Genomic DNA, 19906 nt, shown 5'->3' on the forward strand with positions numbered 1-19906 from the left:
GCCTCTAGCAGTGCCTGGGATTCTTCTGTCCTAAGTGCAGGACTCTGTACTTGTCCTTGTCCTTGTTGAACCTCATCAGATTTCTTCTGGCCCAATCCTCCAATTTGTCTTGGTCACTCTGGACCTTATCCCTACCCTCCAGCATACCTACCTCTCCCCCCAGCTTAGTGTCAGCTGAGAATTTACTGAGGGTGCAATTAATCCCATCATCCAGATCATTAATAAAGATGGTGAACAAAACTGTCCCCAGGACCGATCTCTGGGGCACTCCGCTTGATACCGGCTGCCAACTAGACATGGAGCCATTGATCACTACCCGTTGAGCCCGATGATCTAGACAGCTTTCTATCCACCTTATAGTCCATTCATCCAGCCCATATTTCTTTAACTTGCTGGCAAGAAAACTGTGGGATACCATATCAAAAGCTTTGCTAAAGTCAAGATATATCACATCCACTGCTTTCCCCATATCCACAGAGCCAGTTATCGCATCATAAAAGGCAATCAGGTTGGTCAGGCATGACTTGCCCTTTGTGAATCCATGTTGACTGTTCCTGATCACCTTCCTCTCCTCCAAGTGCTTCAAAATGGATTCCTTGAGGACCTGCTCCATGATTTTTCCAGGGACTGAGGTGAGGCTGACTGGCCTGTAGTTCCCCAGATCCTCCTTCTTCCCTTTTTTAAAGATGGGCACTACGTTAGCCTTTTTCCAGTCGTCCGGCACCTCCCCCGATCGCCATGAGTTTTCAAAGATAATGCCCAATGGCTCTGCAATCACATCAGCCAACTCCCTCAGCACCCTTGGATGCATTAGATCTGGACCCATGGACTTGTGCATGTCCAGCTTTTCTGAATAGTCCTTAACCTGTTCTTTCACCACTCACAGCTGCTCACCTCCTCCCCATACTGTGTTGCCCAGTGCAGCAGGCTGCGAGCTGACCTTATCTGTGAAGACCGAGGCAAAAAACGCATTGAGTACTTCAGCTTTTTCCACATCATGTGTCACTAGGTTGCCTCCCCCATTCAGTTAGGGTCCCACACTTTCCCTGACCACCTTCTTGTTGCTAACATACCTGTAGAAACCCTTCTTGTTACCCTTCACATCCCTTGCTAGCTGCAACTCCAGTTGTGCTTTGGCCTTCCTGATTACACCCTTGCATGCTCAAGCAATATTTTTATACTCCTCCCTAGTCATCTATCCAAATTTCCACTTCTTGTAAGCTTCCTTTCTGAGTTTAAGCTCACCGAAGATTTCACTGTTAAGTCAAGCTGGTCACCTGCCATATTTGCTATTCTTTCTGCACATCGGGATGGTTTGTTCCTGCACCCTCAAGAAGGCTTCTTTAAAATACAGCCAGCTCTCCTGGACTTCTTTCTCCCTCATGTTATTCTCCCAGGGGATCCTGCCCATCAGTTCCCTAAGGAAGTCAAAGTCTGCTTTTCTGAAGTCCAAGATCCGTATTTTGCTACTCTCCTTTCTTCCTTTTGTCAGGATCCTGAACTCAACCATCTCATGGTCACTGCTGCCAAGGTTGTCACCCACTTCTACTTTCCCTACCAATTCTTCCCTGTTTGTAAGTAGCAGGTCAAGAGGAGCACGGCCCCTAGTTGGTTCCTCCAGCACTTGCACCAGGAAGTTGTCCCCAACACTCTCCAAAAACTTCCTGGATTGTCTGTGCACTGCTGTATTACTCTCCCAGCAGATGTCAGGGTGACTGAAGTCTCCCATTAGAACCAGGGCCTGTGATCTGGAAACTTCAGTTAGTTGTCCGAAGAAAGCCTCGTCTACCTCATCCTCCTGCTTTGGTGGTCTATAGCACATGCCCACCACGACATCACCCTTGTTGCTCTCGCCTCTAAACTTAACCCAAAGACTCTCAACAGGCTTTTCTCCAGTTTCAAGCGGAGCTCTGAGCAATCATACCGCTCCCTTACATACAGTGCAACTCCTCCACCTTTCCTCCCCTGCCTGTCCTTCCTGAACAGTTTATACCCACCCATGACAGTGCTCCAGTCACGTGAACTGCCCCCCAAAGTTTCTGTTATTCCAATGACATCATAGTTCCTGCCAATCTGCAAACACGACCCAGGCTTGATCTAAACACTAACGTATTTCAGCGTGTCTGAAACAAGCGAACACGCATTTGACCCAATGGAGGCACACAGCGGGAATGTGTCTGGCAATATGTTGCGTACGGCAGTGGTTCTCAATCAGGGCCCCCTAGGAGGCCGTGAGCAGGTTTCAGGGGGGTCCGCCAAGCAGGGCCAGCGTTAGACTCACTGGGGCCCGGGGCCTTGAGCCCCTGCCATCCGGGGCTGAAGACAAAGCCTGAGCAATTTCACTTGGTGTGGGGCCCTGGGCAATTGCCCTGCTTGTACCCCCGAATGCCAGCCCTGGCTTTTCTATGCAGAAAACGAGTTGGTGCTGAAGAGCTGGGCCGTGGAGATTTTATAGCATGCTGCCGGGCGTCAGAGAGGGAAAGGCTGAGAACTCCTGGCGTATGATCCCTCCTGAGCGCGAGGCCTGTTCTGACCATGCCAGTCACTACGCGCTGCAGCTCCAGGGGTGGGGCTGCGAGTGTATCAGGGCGCGTGCAGCTGGGCTCATCCCTGGGGCTTGCACCATTCAGTCTGCCCCCTCCCCCCGACGTCTTTTAAACTGGGGGCTTGAAACTGAGGTGATTTTCATCCAGAGGCTGGAGCAGCCTCCAAGCGGGAAGCCGGCCATGGCCCGTGGGCATCCTTGATGGCACAGCCCACCCTGGGAACCCCATCCGCTGCAGCAGGACAGGGGCCGGCCCCGCCCAGAGCCTTGCGGCTTCAGAACTTGTTTGCTTTTCCAGACTATTCGAGCTGCTCGTGAGCTGGCCACTCGTGTGAGAGCCCGAGCCATGGCAACGTACCATGAGGGCACCCCCAGGTCACAGGACAGCCCCCCCCCCCCCCCCACTGGGCTGGGTGACCTCCAAAGGTCTCGGTTCGCAGCCTCGCTGCTGTGGTTCCTTGCTCGGCGCCGCGGTGCTGGTGTGCACGCTCCTCGGCGGCTCTTCTGACTCCAGTCTGGCCTGTCCTAACGTCACGGCTCCTCCCTTGGGGCTTGTTTCATGCAGGGGCGTAGTCCGTGGGCTGACCTTGGAAGAGCACAGCCCCCGTCACCCCCTCCACACACACCCCACCATCGGCCCCCAGCCAGTGAGCCAGGCCCAGCCGTCGAAGGAGGGCTGGGGGGCATTTGTACAGCCCCAGGTCTGTGTGTTGCAGGCCAGTGGGTCTCTCCCACCCCCTCATTCCCGTCTTCTTGCCTCCACCCTCATTGTCCCCCCCAGCCAGGGAGGGGCTCACAGGGGTTTGGCCCATCAAAGCAGAAGCACGTTGGTCCAGTTAATGCAGCTTTAATGTCGGCCTCTGGCTCGCTGCCCCGGCTGGCCCTGCCCCAGCTCAGCCAGGCCCCAAGCCGGCGGGGGGGGGGGGGGTGATTTACAGCGTGCCGTGCTGTGCCAGACCCTGGTGGGGGTGGGGTTTGCACATTGAGCTGCTGTGAAGGTCTGTACATCAGCTTCAGAGCCATGTGTATAAACCCAATTGCACCCGCTCCCCCCACACACCTGATTGGGCCGTGCTCCGCCCCACCGGCGGGCTCCTGGGCTGGAAGGGCCCCCCAGATGCTGCCTCAGCTAGGAACAGTAGGTGGCCCCAGCATGCCTAACCCTAGCCCTTCATGCCGTAGGGTGGCGGCACTCGGAGCTCCATCCATTTGGGAGTCAGGGCAACCATGGGTGCGTGCAGGAATTTAAATTTGACCCCTTTTGTGCCTTCCCAGGAGCTTGCTCTCCCCTCCTCCCCACGAGGCCCTGGGAGGAGCTTGCTGCCCTCCCCCACCAGGCCCCGGGAGGAGCTTGCTTTCCCCCCTCCCCGACAGGAGCTCGATCTTCCCTCCCTCCGCAGACCCAGGGCCAGAGAAGTTCTGGGCCCCTGATGATTATGGGGGTGCATGCCCCTGAGGGCAACTAAACAAGCCTCCCCAACCCACATGTGACTGGGAAAACGCTGCTCACGGCCCCGAGGCCCTGCCGGAGGCGGGGCTGCATGGGGACTGACAACCCCAGGGAGAATAGCCCCAAATGCTTGGGGCAGAGGGGGTGGGTCACGGGTGAATGGAGAACCATTCACCTCATGCCCACAGCGGCTCCCTGGGGCAAGGCCTGGCTCCAGGGTGGTGGAATCCCCAGAGGTGCTTGCCCAGCCCTGGCCTCACAGTGCTCCCATTGGCATCAACATGGCTGGGAGACGGAGCCTCTGGACGGCCAAGGGAGTCACAGGAAGCCACAGGGCAGGGAGGAGGCCCGAGAGGGCTGGAGCAGCAGGGAGTGGGGACAGCAGAGGTGGGAGTCGGAGCAGTGGAATAAATGAGGGGGTTTCAAGCGGGTTCTGCAGGGAGCAGTTCTAACCCTGACACTGTTGGACATTGTCAGCAATGAGCTGGAACTAACCATACCATTGCTGCAGAGACAGCGTATGGCACAGATCGATGGAGCGGTGAATAGTGAGCACAGGGCCGTCAGCCAGCGCGAGCTGGGCCCATTCAAACATGCGTCTAACCCAGCCAACTGCAGTTCTACATGAGGGATCAAGGGACGCCAGCCACCCATACCACACAGGGGGCTGTGTCCTGGCAAACAGGGACTCTGAAGGGGATTGAGGGGTCACAGTGAACAAGCAACTCAACATGAGCTCCCATGGTGTTGCTGGTGCCAAGAACCTAAGAACGGCCACACTGGGTCAGACCCATGGTCCTGCTAGCCCAGCATCCTGTCTCTGACCATGGCTGGTGCCAGATGCTTCATACAGAACAGGGCAATTATGGAGTGATCCTTCCCTGTCATCCATTTCCAGCTTGTGGCAGTCAGAGGCTAGGGATACCTAGAGTATGGGCTTGCATCCCTGATGATCTTGGCTAACAGCCATTGATGGATCTGTCCTCCAGGAACTTATCTCATGCTTTTTTGAACCCAGTTATACTTTTGGCCTTCACACCATCTCATGGCACTGAGTTCCACAGGTTGACTCTGCCTTGTGTGAAGAAGTATTTTGTTTTAAACCTGCTGCCTATTAGTTTCACCGGGTAACCCCAGGTTCTTGTATTATGTGAAGGGACAAATAATTCCTTAGTCACTTTCTTCACACCGTTATATAGACGTCTCTCATCTCCCCCCTTAGTCTTCTCTTTTCCAGTCTGAACAGTCTCAATCTTTTAAATCTCTACTCATACGGAAGCTGTCCCAGACCCTTAATCATTTTGGTTGCCCTTCTTGGTACCTTCTCCAATTTTAATATATCTTAAGATGGGGCAACTAGAACTGCCTGCAGCATTCAAGGGGTGGACATACCATGGATTTATATAGAAGCAATACGATATTTACTGTCTTATTATCTCTCCCTTGCCTAAGGATTCCCAATATTCTGTTAGCTTTTTTGACTCCCGTTGCACATTGACTGGATGTTTTCAGAGAACTATCCATGATGACTCCAAGATCTCTTTCTTGAGTGGTAACAGCTAATTTAGACCCCATCATTTTGTATGTATAGTTGGGATTATGTTTCCAACGTGCATTACTTTGCATTTATCAACATTGAGTTTCATCTTCCATTTTGTTGCCCAGTCTCCCCGTTTTGTGAGATCCCTTTGTAACTCTTCACCGTCTGCTTTGGATTTAACTATCTGGAGTATTTTGTATCATCTGAAAAATTTGCCACCTCACTATTTTACCCCTTTTTCCAGATCATTTATGAATATGTTGAACAGCCCTGATCCCAGTACAGACCCTTGGGAGACACCACTATTTACCGGCTCTCTCCACTGTGAAAACTGACCATTTATTCCTACTCTTTGTTTTCTGTCTTTTAACCAGTTACTGGTCCATTCCCTTTTATCCCATGACAGCTTATTTTGCTTAGAGTCTTTGGTGAGGGACCTTGTCAAAAGTTTTCTGAAAGTCCAAGTAAACTATATCCATGAAATCATCCTTGTCCCTTTACAAAAGCCATGTTGATTCTTCCCAAATAAATGGCGTTTATCTATATGTCTGATAATTCTGCTTACTATAGTTTCAACCAATTTGCCTGGTACTGAAGTTAAGCTTAGTGGTCTGTACTTGCCAGCATTGCCTCTGGACCCTTTTTAAAAATTGGAGTCACATTAGCTATCCTCCTGGTCATCTGGCACAGAGGCTGATTTAAGTGATAGGTTACATACCACGGTTAGTATTTCTGCAATTTCATATTTGAATTCCTTCAGACCTCTTGGGTGAATACCATCTGGTCCTGAAGACTTGTTACTGTTTAATTTACCAATTTTTTCCAAAACCTCCTCTATCAATCACTCAATCTGGGACAGTGCCTCAGATTTGTCACCTAAAAAGAATGGCTCGGGTGTGGGAGTCTCCCTCACATCTTCTGCAGTGAAGACCAATTCAAAGAATTCATATAGCTTCTCCACCACAACCTTGCCTTCCTTGCGTGCTCCTTTAGCACCTTGATCATCCAGTGGCCCCATTGATAGCTTGCCTGGCTTCCTGCTTCTGATGTACTTAAATTTGCTGTTAGTTTGTGTGCTTTTTGCTAGTTGCTCTTCAAATTCTTTCTGGGCTGCCGAATTTACTTTCTACTTGCCAGCCTTTATGCTCCTTTCTGTTTTCCTTAGTAGGATTCAATGTCCAATTTTTAAAGGATTTCTCTTCATCTCTAACCACCTCTTTTAAACTCTTGTTTAGCCATGGCAGAATTTTTTCCCCATCGGGGGTATACATTTAGTGTGAGCCTCTATTAGGGTGCTTTAAAGTTCTCAGAGCCGAGCACAGTCTGTTTAGCTGATCCCACAGAAGACTGAGAAGTGACTCAATCACAGCAACTTCACAGCAGCCAAACTAGGTACTAAAGGGCACTTTAATCTAATGGAGAAAAGCAGAACAAGAACCAACGGCTACAAGTTGGAACCTGACACATTCCAGTTAGAAATTAGGCACAAATATTCCCCAGTGGAACAAACTCTCCAGGGCAGTGGTGGATTCTCCACCTCCTGATCTCTCCCAGTCTAACCTGGCTACCTTTTGGGAAGAAAACTTCAGCCAAGAACAAGCGATTGGGTCCCTACAGGGGTAACCCGGGGGCAGCTCCCTGGCCTGTGATAAAGCAGGTCAGACTAGATGATCTAATGGGCACGTCTGGCCTTGGAATCGGAGAGAAATACAGGTTTTACCACTGCAGTATCATCAGCCTCTCCCGTATGCACAGCAGCCAGCTGCACAGGCCTCGGCAGCAGGCTTCATGCGAAGGGCTGCACGACAGCATAGCTGCATCCCCAGCCCACTGGGGTTCTCTGGCTCGGCCACACACCTCCAAGCTGCCCCATTGATTGGAAAGCTTTTCCCCCCTTCAGCCTCATGCCGACATAGCAAACAGCCGGAGATGAGTGGCGGAGAACCAGGGCCTGTGTGGGGAACTTACACGGCACAAGTTGAGCTGAGGCGTAGCTGAGGTAGCGGGGGGCAGAGGGATGTCTTTGGGGAGAGGCCTGTGAGTGAAGGGCACAGAGTGGGGCTCAGCTCTCAGCCTCGTTCCCCACTCCCTGGCTGAATGGGGGCTGGGCGCCAAGCCCCATGGGTAAGGAGGACAGCAGCACCATAGGGCCCATTGTACTGGTACCAGGAGTGCTGCCAGACTGTGGAGGAAACTGGGCCCTGCATCTTCTTGGCCTGGACCTCTGTGGAAGTGCCCAAGCTCCAGTTAGGGTGAAGCCCCCAGAACCTCACCGCTGGGGGTCACCGAGCCGACTGGCCCCAATGCATGCTGGGACCCAAAGTCTCCATGGGCTGCATGTCCATATCTTGAAGGATTCTCTCTCTGTATGCCCATTAGGTGGGGCTGGCAAGTAGGTGCGCCTGGGCCCAGTGATTCCCACAGGAACACAGCTGCTCTGAGACTGGGCCAGGAAATGACCGCTCCCCCCGCAGCTTCCCCCAGCCAGGGCACCGGGTCAGGCTGGAGCCCACAGGGTTGGGGAGGAGCAGGGTGGCACCTGGTCTGGCACAGGAGGCTGCCCCCGCCACACTCACCCACCCTCGGGTTTTCCCAAGGGACGGACTGTTTAGTTTGGTTAGAGACCGATTTGAATTTGTTCCCCCTTCCCCCTGCAGTCACGCATACCAGTCTCTGACGCGGATGAGCCAAGGACGGGGCCCGACTGAATCCAGGGTGCGACCCAGCTCCCACCAACGCTCTTACCCCCCCCCACAGTGCACGCCAAAGCCATGCCCCCCCCCCCCCCCCGCCCATCCCACCTCTCTGCCAGCAGGACATCCACCCTGCCCAGCTGGCTCCCTGGCAGCCCTACCCCCCCCCGTCCTCACAGCCCCCAGGGGCCAATTGACCAAGTCCTTGGAAGAGGGGAGCACTTCCCAGCAGGGGAGAATCCCAGCAGCAGAACCCCATGTTCCCCCCAGCCCCTAAGTTCATCAGGTGCCAGCTGCATTCCCAGCAGCAGAGCCGTGTGCTGGTGCATTAGACCTTCTTCCGCTGAGGCCTCACCCTGGGGAATAGCTGAGGGAGGAGAGAGAGAGAAAGAGTGTGAGCTTCCCCACAGCAGTGCCCTCCCAGCGACCGCGGCGCCACGAGCTTCCCCACAGCCGTGGCTATTGGGCAGTCGTGGTCAGAAGCCTGCCAGTGTTCAAGGGGCCACAGCTCCACCAGGAAGTCTGCCCATCCCCCAGATCCTGGCTGGAACGGGGACTCCAGGGACCGGCCGGCTCCCAGCTGTGGAACTGCTAAGTGAAACTGACATTCTTCTTGGTTTCATGGCTGCTATTCAGGGAATAGCTCTGAATTCTTGTCAGTTTCACAACTCTGTTTCAGGAACACCATATTCTGGTCTTTCTGAAACCAATTCTTCAGGGATCTCTGGTTCGCCAGGGAATTTTGGTAAATTTATTTTCTGAATCGGAACCAAGCAAATTAGAAAACACCAAAGCTTCAGGCGAACTGAAATCCCTGAGTCGCGGGCCAAACACACACCAGCACAGCTAGGTCCATCGGGGGGGCGTAAAAAAACCACACCGGCCAGTGACCCAGCTATGCTGGCAATGCCCCTAGTGTGTAGACAGCATTGTCGAGGGAGGCTCAGGCAGGTTCAGCTTCTGGGGTTCAGGGATGTGGGGTTCCTAAGGCAACAGAACTCCTCCTATTGTCAGCATACGCTGCGTCTGCACTAGGGGCTCTGCTGCCATAGCGCAGGTCCCCAAGTGTGCGACGCACCCCCTAGGGGTGTGTGGATGAACATCCAGGGGGTGCAGCGGGGTCTGGGCCAGCCCCCATGGGGGCGGGGAGGAGGGGAGGGAGTGCTACCCAACCCCACTCCGCTACCAGCTCTGATCCAGCCCTGCCTCCAGCCACGTCCCTGGCTCCCAGCCCCACCCCTGGCCCTCTGCTCCCTGCCCCACGGCAGCCCCCAGCCTCGGCTGCTGCTCCATTCCCGGCCAGGGCCAAGGCTGGGAGTGGGGCCACACCTGGCTGCTGGCCTCAACCGTAGCCTGGCTGCAGCTCCACTCCCACCCCCAGCCTCGGCCCCTAGCCACAGCCCCACTCCCGGCCCCCGACCCACCCCCAGCCTTGCCCCCTTAACTCAGGCCGCGTCCCCCCGCCCCAAGCCACAGCCCCAGCCCGAGCTCTGGGAGACTGGAGGCGTGGACCGGGTAAGGGGGGTGCAATCCCTAAAAGTTTGGGGACCGCTGTGCTGTAGGCTTTGCAGTGAAGACACAGCCTAGGTCAGGTCTGCTCCCAGGGGGTTCCAGCACGGCCCGTCCTCCTCCAGCCCCGACCCCTCCCCACCCGGGTGAGCGCAGGGCAGGGCTCACCCCGAAGTAGTTCTTGGGCACGTAGCCCTCCTGGCCATAGAGCGAGGCCCACCACCAGTCCAGCTCCTCCTGGCTGTCGCGCCGCAGCACGGTGACCGGCTCCCCCTCGCGGAACGACAGCTCGTCGCTGAACTCGGCGCTGTAGTCCCACAGCGCATAGAGCACCCCGTTGTTCAGCAGCCCCATGTTCTGCTCCACATCTGCAACGACAGCCCGGCCGGGCGGCGGGGGGGGGCGTGAGCCAGACACCACCACGGGGACGGGGGGAGGCGCACGAGCGAACCAGCTGCCCCCACGGGCCACGGGGGGTGGGGGAGGGGAGAGAATGAACCAGCTGCCACCGGCTTGGGAGGCATAGGGATCAGCCGGCACCCCCAGGGGAGGCCCAAGTCCCTCAGTGGAATAACCCAGCCTCCTGGCCCCACAGCCACCCGGCCCTCCCTTCCCCCCAAGGGGGTCAAGCCCCAGGCCTCCCCCCCCACCACAAAGCTGCCCCCATGTCACGGAGTCCCCGGGCAATGCTCTGGAACTGCTCCCTACGAAGCCAGGCAGGACTCTGGGGAAGTCTCCTTTCTGGGAGCAGCCTGTCTACAGGGCAAACAGCTCACACAGCGTCCACCTTCCTGGGTCTGACCTCGGAGCATTCAGCATCCTCTCCCCTCCGTGAGCTTCCCACAGCGAGTCCGCCCAGGCAGGCTCCTGGGGAAGCCAGAGAGTCCTGCACCCCAACTCCGCCATCAGACGTGACTCTCAGCCAGCCAGTAAAACAGAAGGTTTATTAGACGACAGGAACATGGTCTAACACAGAGCTTGTAGGTGCAGAGAACAGGACCCCTCAGCTGAGTCCATTTTGGGGGGCAGTGAGCCAGAGAACCATGTCTGCCCTTCACTCCATGTCCCCAGCCAGCCCCAAACTGAAACTTTCTCCAGCCCCTCCTCCTCTGGGCTTTGTCCCTTTCCCGGGCCAGGAGGGCACCGGATTCCTTTGTTCTCCAACCCTTTAGCTCTCACCTTGCAGGGGGGAAGGGCCAGGCCATCAGTTGCCAGGAAACAGGGTGTTGGCCATTCTCTGTGTCCAGACCCCTGCACACACCTGCCCTCTAGGGCTCTGCAATGATCATACACCCTCATCCCACCACCTAGAGACTTAAGAACTGCATGGGGGAAACTAAGGCACCCCCACACTGTTCAGAGGAAACATTAAGAACAGTCCCGCTTCGTCACATCCCACCCCGCCCCTCTGAGGTTGACCCCCCCCCCGTCCCCCGCTCCTCCCCATGGTGGCCCCCGCTCACCGGCCAAGTAGTTGAAGCACTCGCTGTAGCCCTCCCGGTAGGGGTCGCACTTCTCGAGGGCCATGCTGCCGTCGCTGAAGGTGGTGGTGAAGATGGCGGCTCCGTGCCGGATGAGGGCCATGCAGATGGCCGTGTCGTTGCAGGAGGCGGCACAGTGCAGGGGAGTCCTGGGGGCAGGAGGGACAAGCTGACAGGCACCCAGGGCAGTGGGGGGCTCTGCTGGGACCATCAGCGTCTGCCTGCACCAGCGGGCACGACGGCAACCTGGGGCAGGCAGCACCTGGGACAGGGATGGACCCCAGCCACGCACACAGTAGCCGCTCACCCACCCACCTCAACCCTGCCCAGGCCCACGGGGAGCACGAGGGCACAAGGCTAGGCCTGGCATGCTGCAAGGGAGGGGCAGGGCCAGGGTGCAGAGCTGGGCATCAGGCACTGGGTGATAGGGGGGCATGGGGGCTAGAGCAGTGCAGTTGCTCCGAGGTGCCAGGGCTGTCCAGCAGGGGCTCGAGGGCAGGGATGTGGCTGCACATAGGGTGAGGGCACTGGGATGCTGGGGCAATGCTGGCAGGTACGGGGCTGCATGATGGGGGCCACAGGGCAGCGCTGGCAGGCACGGGGGTAGGCACCGGGACACAGGGTGCAGGGCAGCACTGGCAGGCATGGGGCTGAGTGGCGAAGGGCCACAGGGCAGCGCTGGGAGGCGCGGGGCTAGACACTGAGATGCAGGGTGCCAGGGCCGTATGGCGGGCACGGGACTAGGCACTGGGACGCAGGGGGCCGGGGCTGCATGGCGGGCACGGGACTAGGCACTGGGACGCAGGGGGCCGGGGCTGCATGGCGGGCACGGGACTAGGCACTGGGACGCAGGGGGCCGGAGCCGCATGGCAGGCACCAGTGGGCACAAGACGGCACGGTGGGTGCTGGCAGGCACACGAGTGCAGGTCGGGTGCCAGCGGCGGCATGGGCGGGCGCTCACCATCCGTGGCTGTCCATGGAGTTGACGTTGGCGCCCACGCTGATGAGGAAGTCGACGATGTTGTGGTTGGCCCCGCAGATCGCGTTGTGCAGAGCTGTGATGCCCTCATCGTTGGGCTGGCTCGGGTCGTTGAGCTGCAGGCCAGAGCGGGTGAACTCAGAAAACGCTGCCAACCGCCTGTCCCAGGGTTGTGCCCCCTGCTCCCCACAACACACCGGGCCCGTCCCAGGGGCTGTGTCCATCCCGATCCACCAGAACATGGCAGGACACTCGCCATCTCCCTGACCACTGCTGACAAAGGAGCCAGAGCAGCCGCCCAGGGGCCTGCCGGCTGTGGGGTACAGGGATGTACTGGGCCTGCCCATGGGGGGGCCCTTGGCTGAGTCCCGAGGGGATCACGGGCTGACGGGGCAGCAGCTTTCGCTCACCAGTCGCAGGGGCTGGAGTCGGTGTCTAGCTGGCCAGGCCCCAGCCGGACGAAGGGGACGGGGCAGCCTGGGGGTGCACCGGCCCCCGGCCGTTACCTCCTGCCCAGGTCGCGCTCAGCAGAGGATTCCAGGCCAGGCCTGTCTCCAGAGGGGCGGGGCGGGGCAGCAGCCTCACCTCGTTCACTGCCTGCTGCACCACGTCCAGCTCGCCCGTCAGGGCCGCGTCCAGCAGCAGCACCAGGGGGTTGAGCTGCACCCGTTTCCCCAGCCGCCGCCTCGGGGACGAGAGCTTGCGCAGCGCCGAGCGCTTCTCCTGCAGGCACGCAAGGGGCAAGGTCACGGTGTGGGCGGGAGGGGCCGGAGCTCGGGCTGTGCCGGCGAGCGGGGAGGCCAGTTCTGAGAGTTGCGGGGGTGGGGGGGACTGGCTGACAACTCCATGGGTGCACCGGGGAGGTTCGGGGGGCCCTGTCCTGGGACTGTGGGGAGGGGCCGGCTGACAACTCTATGGCTGTACTTACAGAGCTGGGCGTTGGGGTGCCAGGGCTGGGGGAGGGGTGGGGGGGGAAGGCGTTTGTCTGAGAGCTCCATGGTGCACTTACAGGGCTGGGCGTCAGGGTGCCAGGGCTGGGGCGGGGAAGGGGTCTGGCTGACAGCTCCTCGGTGCACTCACAGGGCTGGGCGTCGGGGTGCCTCGGCTGGGCGTCGGGGTGCTGGGGGCATGTCGGGCTAACTGCTCCATGGTGCACTTACAGGGCTGGGCGTCAGGGTGCCGGGGCTGGGGCGGGGAAGGGGTCTGGCTGACAGCTCCTCGGTGCACTCACAGGGCTGGGCGTCGGGGTGCCACGGCTGGGCGTCGGGGTGCTGGGGGCATGTCGGGCTAACTGCTCCATGGTGCACTTACAGGGCTGGGCGTCAGGGTGCCGGGGCTGGGGCGGGGAAGGGGTCTGGCTGACAGCTCCTCGGTGCACTCACAGGGCTGGGCGTCGGGGTGCCGGGGCAGGGGTCTGGCTGACAGCTCCTCGGTGCACTTACATGGCTGGGCGTCGCGGTGCTGGGGCTGGGCGTCAGGGTGCCGGGGCTGGGGTCTGGCTGACAGCTCCTCAGTGCACTTACAGGGCCGGGCGTCGGGGTGCCGGGGCTGGATGTCGGGGTGCCGGGGCTGGGCGTCGGGGTGCCGGGGCTCTCCGTAACAGCCAGCAGGGGCGACGCTGTGGGTGCTGGCGGGCTCTGGGGTGAGGGCGCCGGGGCAGGGCTGACCGGGGTGGCTGCCTTCAGCTCAGCTGTCTCCGCGATGAGCGGCAGGTCGTCCCCTGCCGACACGACCTCCTCCTTGCGGCCCCGGTGATGGAAGAGGCGGCTGATGAGCTGCTGGTATTGCTTCTTGTGGGTGGGCGGCAGGACAGGGCCGGGGCTCTGCTCCATGGAGCCACGGCGCTTCAGGGGCCGGGGAATCTCCGCCAGCACCCGGGCCACCTCCTTGAACTCGGGCACCTTCTGAGCCTCGGGGGGCAGGACAGGCTGCAGACGGGTGGGGCTCAAGGGGCGAGCCACCTCCTCCGTCTCTGCTGGCTCGCTGCCCCGCAGGATGCTCTCCAGCTCGGGCTCCGTGTCGCCCGCCGCCGGGGCCCCTCGCACGGGCTCCACCGGTGCTTCAAGGGCTGAGGCCCTTCCCACTGCTGGTAAGAGACATGGCAGGTCAGCACACCCAAGTCCCCAGCCCCAGTGAGCACCCCCAGAGAAGGGGAAGCACCCTCAGACCCAGTACAGCACCCCTAACCCTGGGCAGCACCGTGAGATCCAGACCCCAGTCAGCACCCTCAGATTCATGACAGCACCCCTAGACCCAGGGAAGCCAAGGCAGCACCCCAGATACACAGGGGGAACCAGGGCAGCATCCCTTCCCCAGCCCTAGGCCAGCACCCCCAGGCCCAGACCCCAGTTAGCACTCCTAGACCCAGTCAGCACCCCCCAGGCCAAGGACAGCATCTCTAGACCCAGGGGAGCCAGGGCAGCACCCCCTTTCCCAGATCCACAGGAGGAACCAGGGCAGCACCCTCAGACCCACATCCCAGTCAGCACCCCCAAACCCCAGTCAGCACCCAGAAGCCCAGACCCCAGGCAGCATGCCTAGACCCCAGGGGAGCACCCCCAGACCCAGGGGGTCCAAGGCAGCACCCCCTTCCCCAGATCCACAGGGGGAACCCGAGCAGTACCCCTTCCCTAGACACCGGGCAGCATCCCAAGACCCAAAGGGGAGCCCCAAAACCTACTCAGTTCCTCCCTTATCCCAACAGCTCGGGAGAGTCCTGGATCCACTCCCAGCCCCCTGGCCCTTGCACATATCCAGCCCCGTTGCTGAGTGCAGAGCAATTCCTCCTGTTTCCCCCCACACTCTGCCCCATGGTGCTAGGGGTCTGACCTCACCCCCGCCCCAGGGGAACCAGGAGACCATCAGGCCCTGCAACATCTGCCCCAGGTCTCTCACCTTCAGCCCCCGACGGGGCCGGCCGCAGAGGAGCCTGGGACGGAGGAGACGGCTGCTGGAGCTGGGGCTGCTTCTGTGGGGAGCGGAGGAAGATGGGGGAGCCTGGGGCCCCCTGGGGCTGGCCCTTGGCACTGGAGGCTCCGGATGCCCAGAAGGCGTTTTGCAGCTTGAAGATCATGGAGAGGGGCAGGGGCTTGTGGCGTTTCGCCCGCGTGCCCTGCAGGCTGGGGGGCGGCATGGCGATGCGCGAGACGGGCTGCTGGGAGAACTGCCAGTTGCGGGGCAGGGTGCCCGTCTGGCTGGCGGGCAGCAGCCTGCGGAAGGAGCTGTCTGGTCTGCGCTCGCTGGGCAGCAGGGACACTTTGTAGTTGCGGGGCAGCGTGGCGCTGTGCATGGCATAAGGCTGGGGGTGCTCGTCCTGGAGGGGAGAGAGGGGGTTGTGAGCCAGCCAGGATCAGATGCAGTGCTGAGAACACCCCCCACCTTCCCCCCAGCAGCACAGGGGGACACCCAGCCATAACTCATTGCAGCTCCCATACCTAGTCAGTACAGCTCTGGCTCCAGGGTCCCACCAGCGGCAGGGCAGGGCCCATGCAGGGCTGCCAGCCCCAGGAGCTGCCTGCTGCCAGATGCAGGGCTGCCAGGTTCCCAGCGCAGGGGCGAACTCACGGGCCCAGCTGGCCCCAAACCTCTCTCCCGTCACCCCAGATCAGGCCCACTGGTCCAGCTAGCCCCATCCCTGCACCAGTGGCCCCAGATCAGACCCCTGGCCCAGCTAGCCCCACCCCTGCGCCAGTGGCCCCAGATCAGACCCACAGGGCCAGCTAGCCCCATCCCTGCGCCGGTGGCCCCAGATCAGACCCACAGGGCCAGCTAGCCCCATCCCTGCGCCGGTGGCCCCAGATCAGACCCACAGGCCCAGCTACCCCAGTATCTGGTCTCTGGCAGGGGTCAGCTTGGCCTGATTCAGATGCAGATGAATTCTCTTCACCCCCCAGAGCACACAGGGACTGGTGCTGTGACTCCTTCCTCCCCATGTGGTACCAAGCTGTGGGCCAGCCCCACCGGCTGCTAGCCCTGCCTGGCCAGCACTTACCTTGCCTTGCCCTGCGACCCCATCCAGGCTCGATTCCCTCCAAGGAGCCAGCTTCAGCCCCGCGGGCGCCTGCCTGAGCCCTGTGTGCACATCTCCTCCTGCGGGAAGGCAGCTGGTGAGGTGGGGGGCTCCCATGTTGTCGCAGGGGACAAGCCACACACTGCTTTTCTGTCCTGCTAGGATGGGGGTCTGAGGGGCTCTGTGTGGAAATGGAGCTGGCACCCACCATAGGACAATGCTAGGAGGGACCCCCCGGTGCTGCCAGCTCCCCCGCGGCCTGCCAGGGACCCCCGGCGCTGCCAGCTCCTCCGCAGCCAGGAGCTTCCCAGAGACTGGGAGGGGGAGAGAGAAGTCTGTCCATCCCCCCAGGCCCTCCCCATGGACCCTGGGCACTCACTCTCGTAGCCGGCCGAGTGGGACGATTTCTTCTCGTACGCCACGTCCAGGTCCGACTCGTTCCAGCTCCTCTGGGGCCTTCGCCGGATCACCAGGTCATCTGGAGAGAGAGACTCTGAATGGTCTCACCCCACCCCCAGCCCCCCCAGCACCTGGGTCCTCAGCCCTGCCCTGCCCCCAGCAGGGGCCATTCCAGCCCCAGGATGGGGGATGGGCAGGGGAGACCTCACCAGTGTGACCCAGAGACCGCCACGTCCCCCAGGGAAGTAACTGCCTGTCTCAGCACCACAGCTCGTCCCTGCTCTGAGCCAGGGGTCCATGCCCCACCCCACCTTTTACTGGCTGTAAGGGTGAGCAATGGGGCGGGGAGGAGCAAGCAGGGGGCAGGGTCTTGGGGGGAAGAGGTAGTGCGGGAGCGGAGCTTCAGGGGAGGGGACAGCCCAGGATCAGGGCCTCAGGGAGAAGGGTCAACACAAGGGTGGGGTCTTGGGAGAACGGGTGGCGTGAGGGCGAGGCCTCGGGGGAAGGGGTGGGGCCACCGTTCAGGCGCCCGTGGCCCCCCCCAAACTTTTAGAGAACTTCCGTCACCCCTGCTCTGAGCCCCCCCGTAAAGCTGCAGGACGCAGCAAGCACCCCTCTAGTGCCCCCTAGAGGAACAGGCCCAGCGGTGCTCTCCCCTTTCCCCCCAAAGCCATATGGGGAGGGGGTCTGTGTGTCAGGCTGGGGCTGGCTTACCTTGGGCCCGGAAGGGGGCGAAGGAGCTGGGCCCAGCGGGGAACAGGCTGTGGCTCTCGTAGGGCGGCGGGTGGGGCGGCCGGGGAGATAGCGCGCGGTCCGGGAAGAACATCTGCAGTGCCGAGGCCTCAGAGGGGGCGGGGGGCAGCCGGGGGGAGCTGGCGCGGCCCGCCGGCCTGGAGAAGGACAGGCGCTCCGTGGCCCCAGCCTGCCACAGGGAGCGCGGGGAGGGCGCGCGTCCCTTGGGGCTGGGCAGGGGCAGAGAGTCGTAAGAGACGGGCAGCACCTTGGGCCGGGGCGACTGGGCCCGCTCCAGGGGCTCGCCCTGCAGGTAGAAGGGGGACTGGGGCGAGGCGGGGTGGCCCAGCGGGGCCTTGGCAGGGGGGCTGCAGGCGGCGGTGGGCGAGAAGGTCTCAGCGTGGTAGGAGATGTAGCTGTTGGTGCTCTCCAGGGACAAGTTCTTCCTGGCGTACTGAAGCTGTGGGGACGTGGCCAAGCCAAGCGGCTCTGGGGCGTGCGAGGGGCTGGCGCCGTATCTGTCCACCTGAGAGCGGCAGGGAGAGCAGACAGGCTCAGCACGGGCCTGGCGGCTGCAGCCCCTGCCCCATCCAGAGCAAATCAGACTCCTGTTATGGCACCACTGCACCGGCGGGCATAGCACTAGGGGGCGCTGTGCTGCAGGGAGCGGGGCAAGGACTCACTGGGGGCTCTGTCCCTTTGGGGTGAGTGCTGACCCCCACTGGCCCAGCCTGGCACTAGGGGGCGCTGTGCTGCAGGGAGCGGGGCAAGGACTCACTGGGGGCTCTGTCCCTTCGGGGTGAGTGCTGACCCCCACTGGCCCAGCCTGGCACTAGGGGGCGCTGTGCTGCAGGGAGCGGGGCAAGGACTCACTGGGGGCTCTGTCCCTTTGGAGTGAGTGATGACCCCCACTGGCCCAGCCTGGCACTAGGGGGCGCTGTGCTGCAGGGAGCGGGGCAAGGACTCACTGGGGGCTCTGTCCCTTCGAGGTGAGTGCTGACCCCCACTGGCCCAGGCTGGCACTAGGGGGCGCTGTGCTGCAGGGAGCGGGGCAAGGACTCAATGGGGGCGCTGTCCCTTTGGGGTGAGTGCTGACCCCCACTGGCCCAGTCTGGCACTAGGGGGCACTGTGCTGCTGGAGTGCCTTCTTGGGGATGAGAGACCTGAACTCTTGCCCACTTGATTCTTTCACTAGCCCTTTCACAAGACTCCCCTTTGCCAGGGTGTTAGCCCTGGGGTCCTGGTCAAATCCCATTCCTCCTCCCTGAAACATCCCCGTCCAGGTGAAAGTAGAGGATTCTCTTTCAGCTACATCGCACCCCAGAGATGGCTGCATCTCAGTGGTGGGGCAGTGCTCCCCGTGACAAGGCAGTCGTTGCCAAGACAAGCTGTCTCCCTTCCCTGCCGTACCTTGGGCTGCCCAGCAGTCTGCCCCGGGCTGTCCGTCCACAGGGTTTCCAGCTGTCTGGACAGCTCATCCACCTTGGCTGCGGCCGTGTCCAGCTCCACCTGCTTCAGATCAATGTGCTTCATAGCTAGGGCTGGGGGAGACAGCACCATGAGGCCCTGTGCCAGGGCAGGCTCCGCACCCGGCTGGCCCGGGCTATGCAGAGAGCCCAGAGCCATGGCCCTGCGGGGCCCTTGTCCCGCTCTGAGTAGGGCAGGCTGGCGGTTCCAAGAGAGGCCCCTAGACTTGGTGAGCGACAGGGTCCCAGGTTCATCCCATCCCCAGCTTGTCTCCAGCCCTCTCCCAAGGAGTCGGTGGGACAGCTGGGCTGCCGGTTCAGCAACAGCAGCCCAAGCGCTCTGAGAGGCTGTGACCAAATAGCTGAAAAGCCACTAGTTATCGCACCCCCCAGAACCCTAACCTACTGCACCCCGAACCCCTGGCCACCACACACACCCTCTGCACCCCCCAGAACCCCAACCTACTGCACCCCGATCCCCACCCCTGGCCACTTCACACACCTGCCAGCCACCACGCACCCTCGGCACCCCCCAGAACCCCAACCTACTGCACCCCAATCTCCACCCCTGGCCACCTCACACACCTGCCAGCCACCACGCACCACCACCAAATCTCCAACCACTGCAAATCCCCCACCCTCCTGGCCACCCCACACACCACCATGCACCCTCTGTTCCCCGCAAAAGCCCAACTCCCTGGCACCCCAAATCCATGAAAGCCACCATGCCCCCTCCAGCCCCTGGCTACCACCACGCACTGCCCCCAAGCCTCTGGTCACCACACATCCACCAGCGCCCCTCCTGCCCCCCCAACACCTCCCCCCAGTCACCACACAACCCCCACCTCTCCCAGCCACTCCCCAGACCACTGTGCACAAAGCACAGGGCCTCCCCACCCTGCGACCCCCAGCCCTCCACCCTTACACTGGAAGCTGAGCTCCTGCAGGTCCTGGGCACCATGCATCTTCTCGCTGGCCATGGTGCAGGGGGCTCCGAGGCCACTGGCCACCAGCTGCAGTGTCGCAGGGATCTGGGGACGAGAAGCACTTCCATTGGGACCCAGAGCTGCCTTCTCAGCCAGGGCCGCCCTCTTGCCCCACCC

At 60.8% G+C, this 19906-nt stretch overlaps 1 protein-coding gene across 2 annotated transcripts in view; it reads right to left on the reverse strand.

Moving 5' to 3' along the window:
• Positions 1–6928: 6928 nt before the first annotated feature.
• The window catches only part of PPP1R13L (protein phosphatase 1 regulatory subunit 13 like), a 31108-nt gene continuing 18130 nt past the window's right edge, over positions 6929–19906 (reverse strand). The window contains exons 2-14 of one of the 2 annotated variants that reach the window (XM_043534791.1): positions 19729–19834; positions 18748–18878; positions 17320–17863; positions 16586–16684; positions 16189–16286; positions 15093–15510; positions 13762–14283; positions 13278–13297; positions 12783–12920; positions 12180–12313; positions 11201–11367; positions 9906–10105; positions 8364–8595 (exon numbers count right to left, since the gene is read on the reverse strand). In XM_043534791.1, coding sequence (XP_043390726.1) covers positions 8557–8595; positions 9906–10105; positions 11201–11367; positions 12180–12313; positions 12783–12920; positions 13278–13297; positions 13762–14283; positions 15093–15510; positions 16189–16286; positions 16586–16684; positions 17320–17863; positions 18748–18878; positions 19729–19783 — 2565 coding nt within the window. In that variant the 5' untranslated portion in view covers positions 19784–19834 and the 3' untranslated portion in view covers positions 8364–8556. Of the gene's footprint in view, positions 8596–9905; positions 10106–11200; positions 11368–12179; positions 12314–12782; positions 12921–13277; positions 13298–13639; positions 14284–15092; positions 15511–16188; positions 16287–16585; positions 16685–17319; positions 17864–18747; positions 18879–19728; positions 19835–19906 lie in introns of both variants that reach the window. The other variant, XM_037884433.2, reaches the window with a different exon arrangement.

Source organism: Chelonia mydas, chromosome 23 (genome assembly GCF_015237465.2).
Source record: "Chelonia mydas isolate rCheMyd1 chromosome 23, rCheMyd1.pri.v2, whole genome shotgun sequence".
NCBI classification, from domain to species: domain Eukaryota; kingdom Metazoa; phylum Chordata; order Testudines; family Cheloniidae; genus Chelonia; species Chelonia mydas.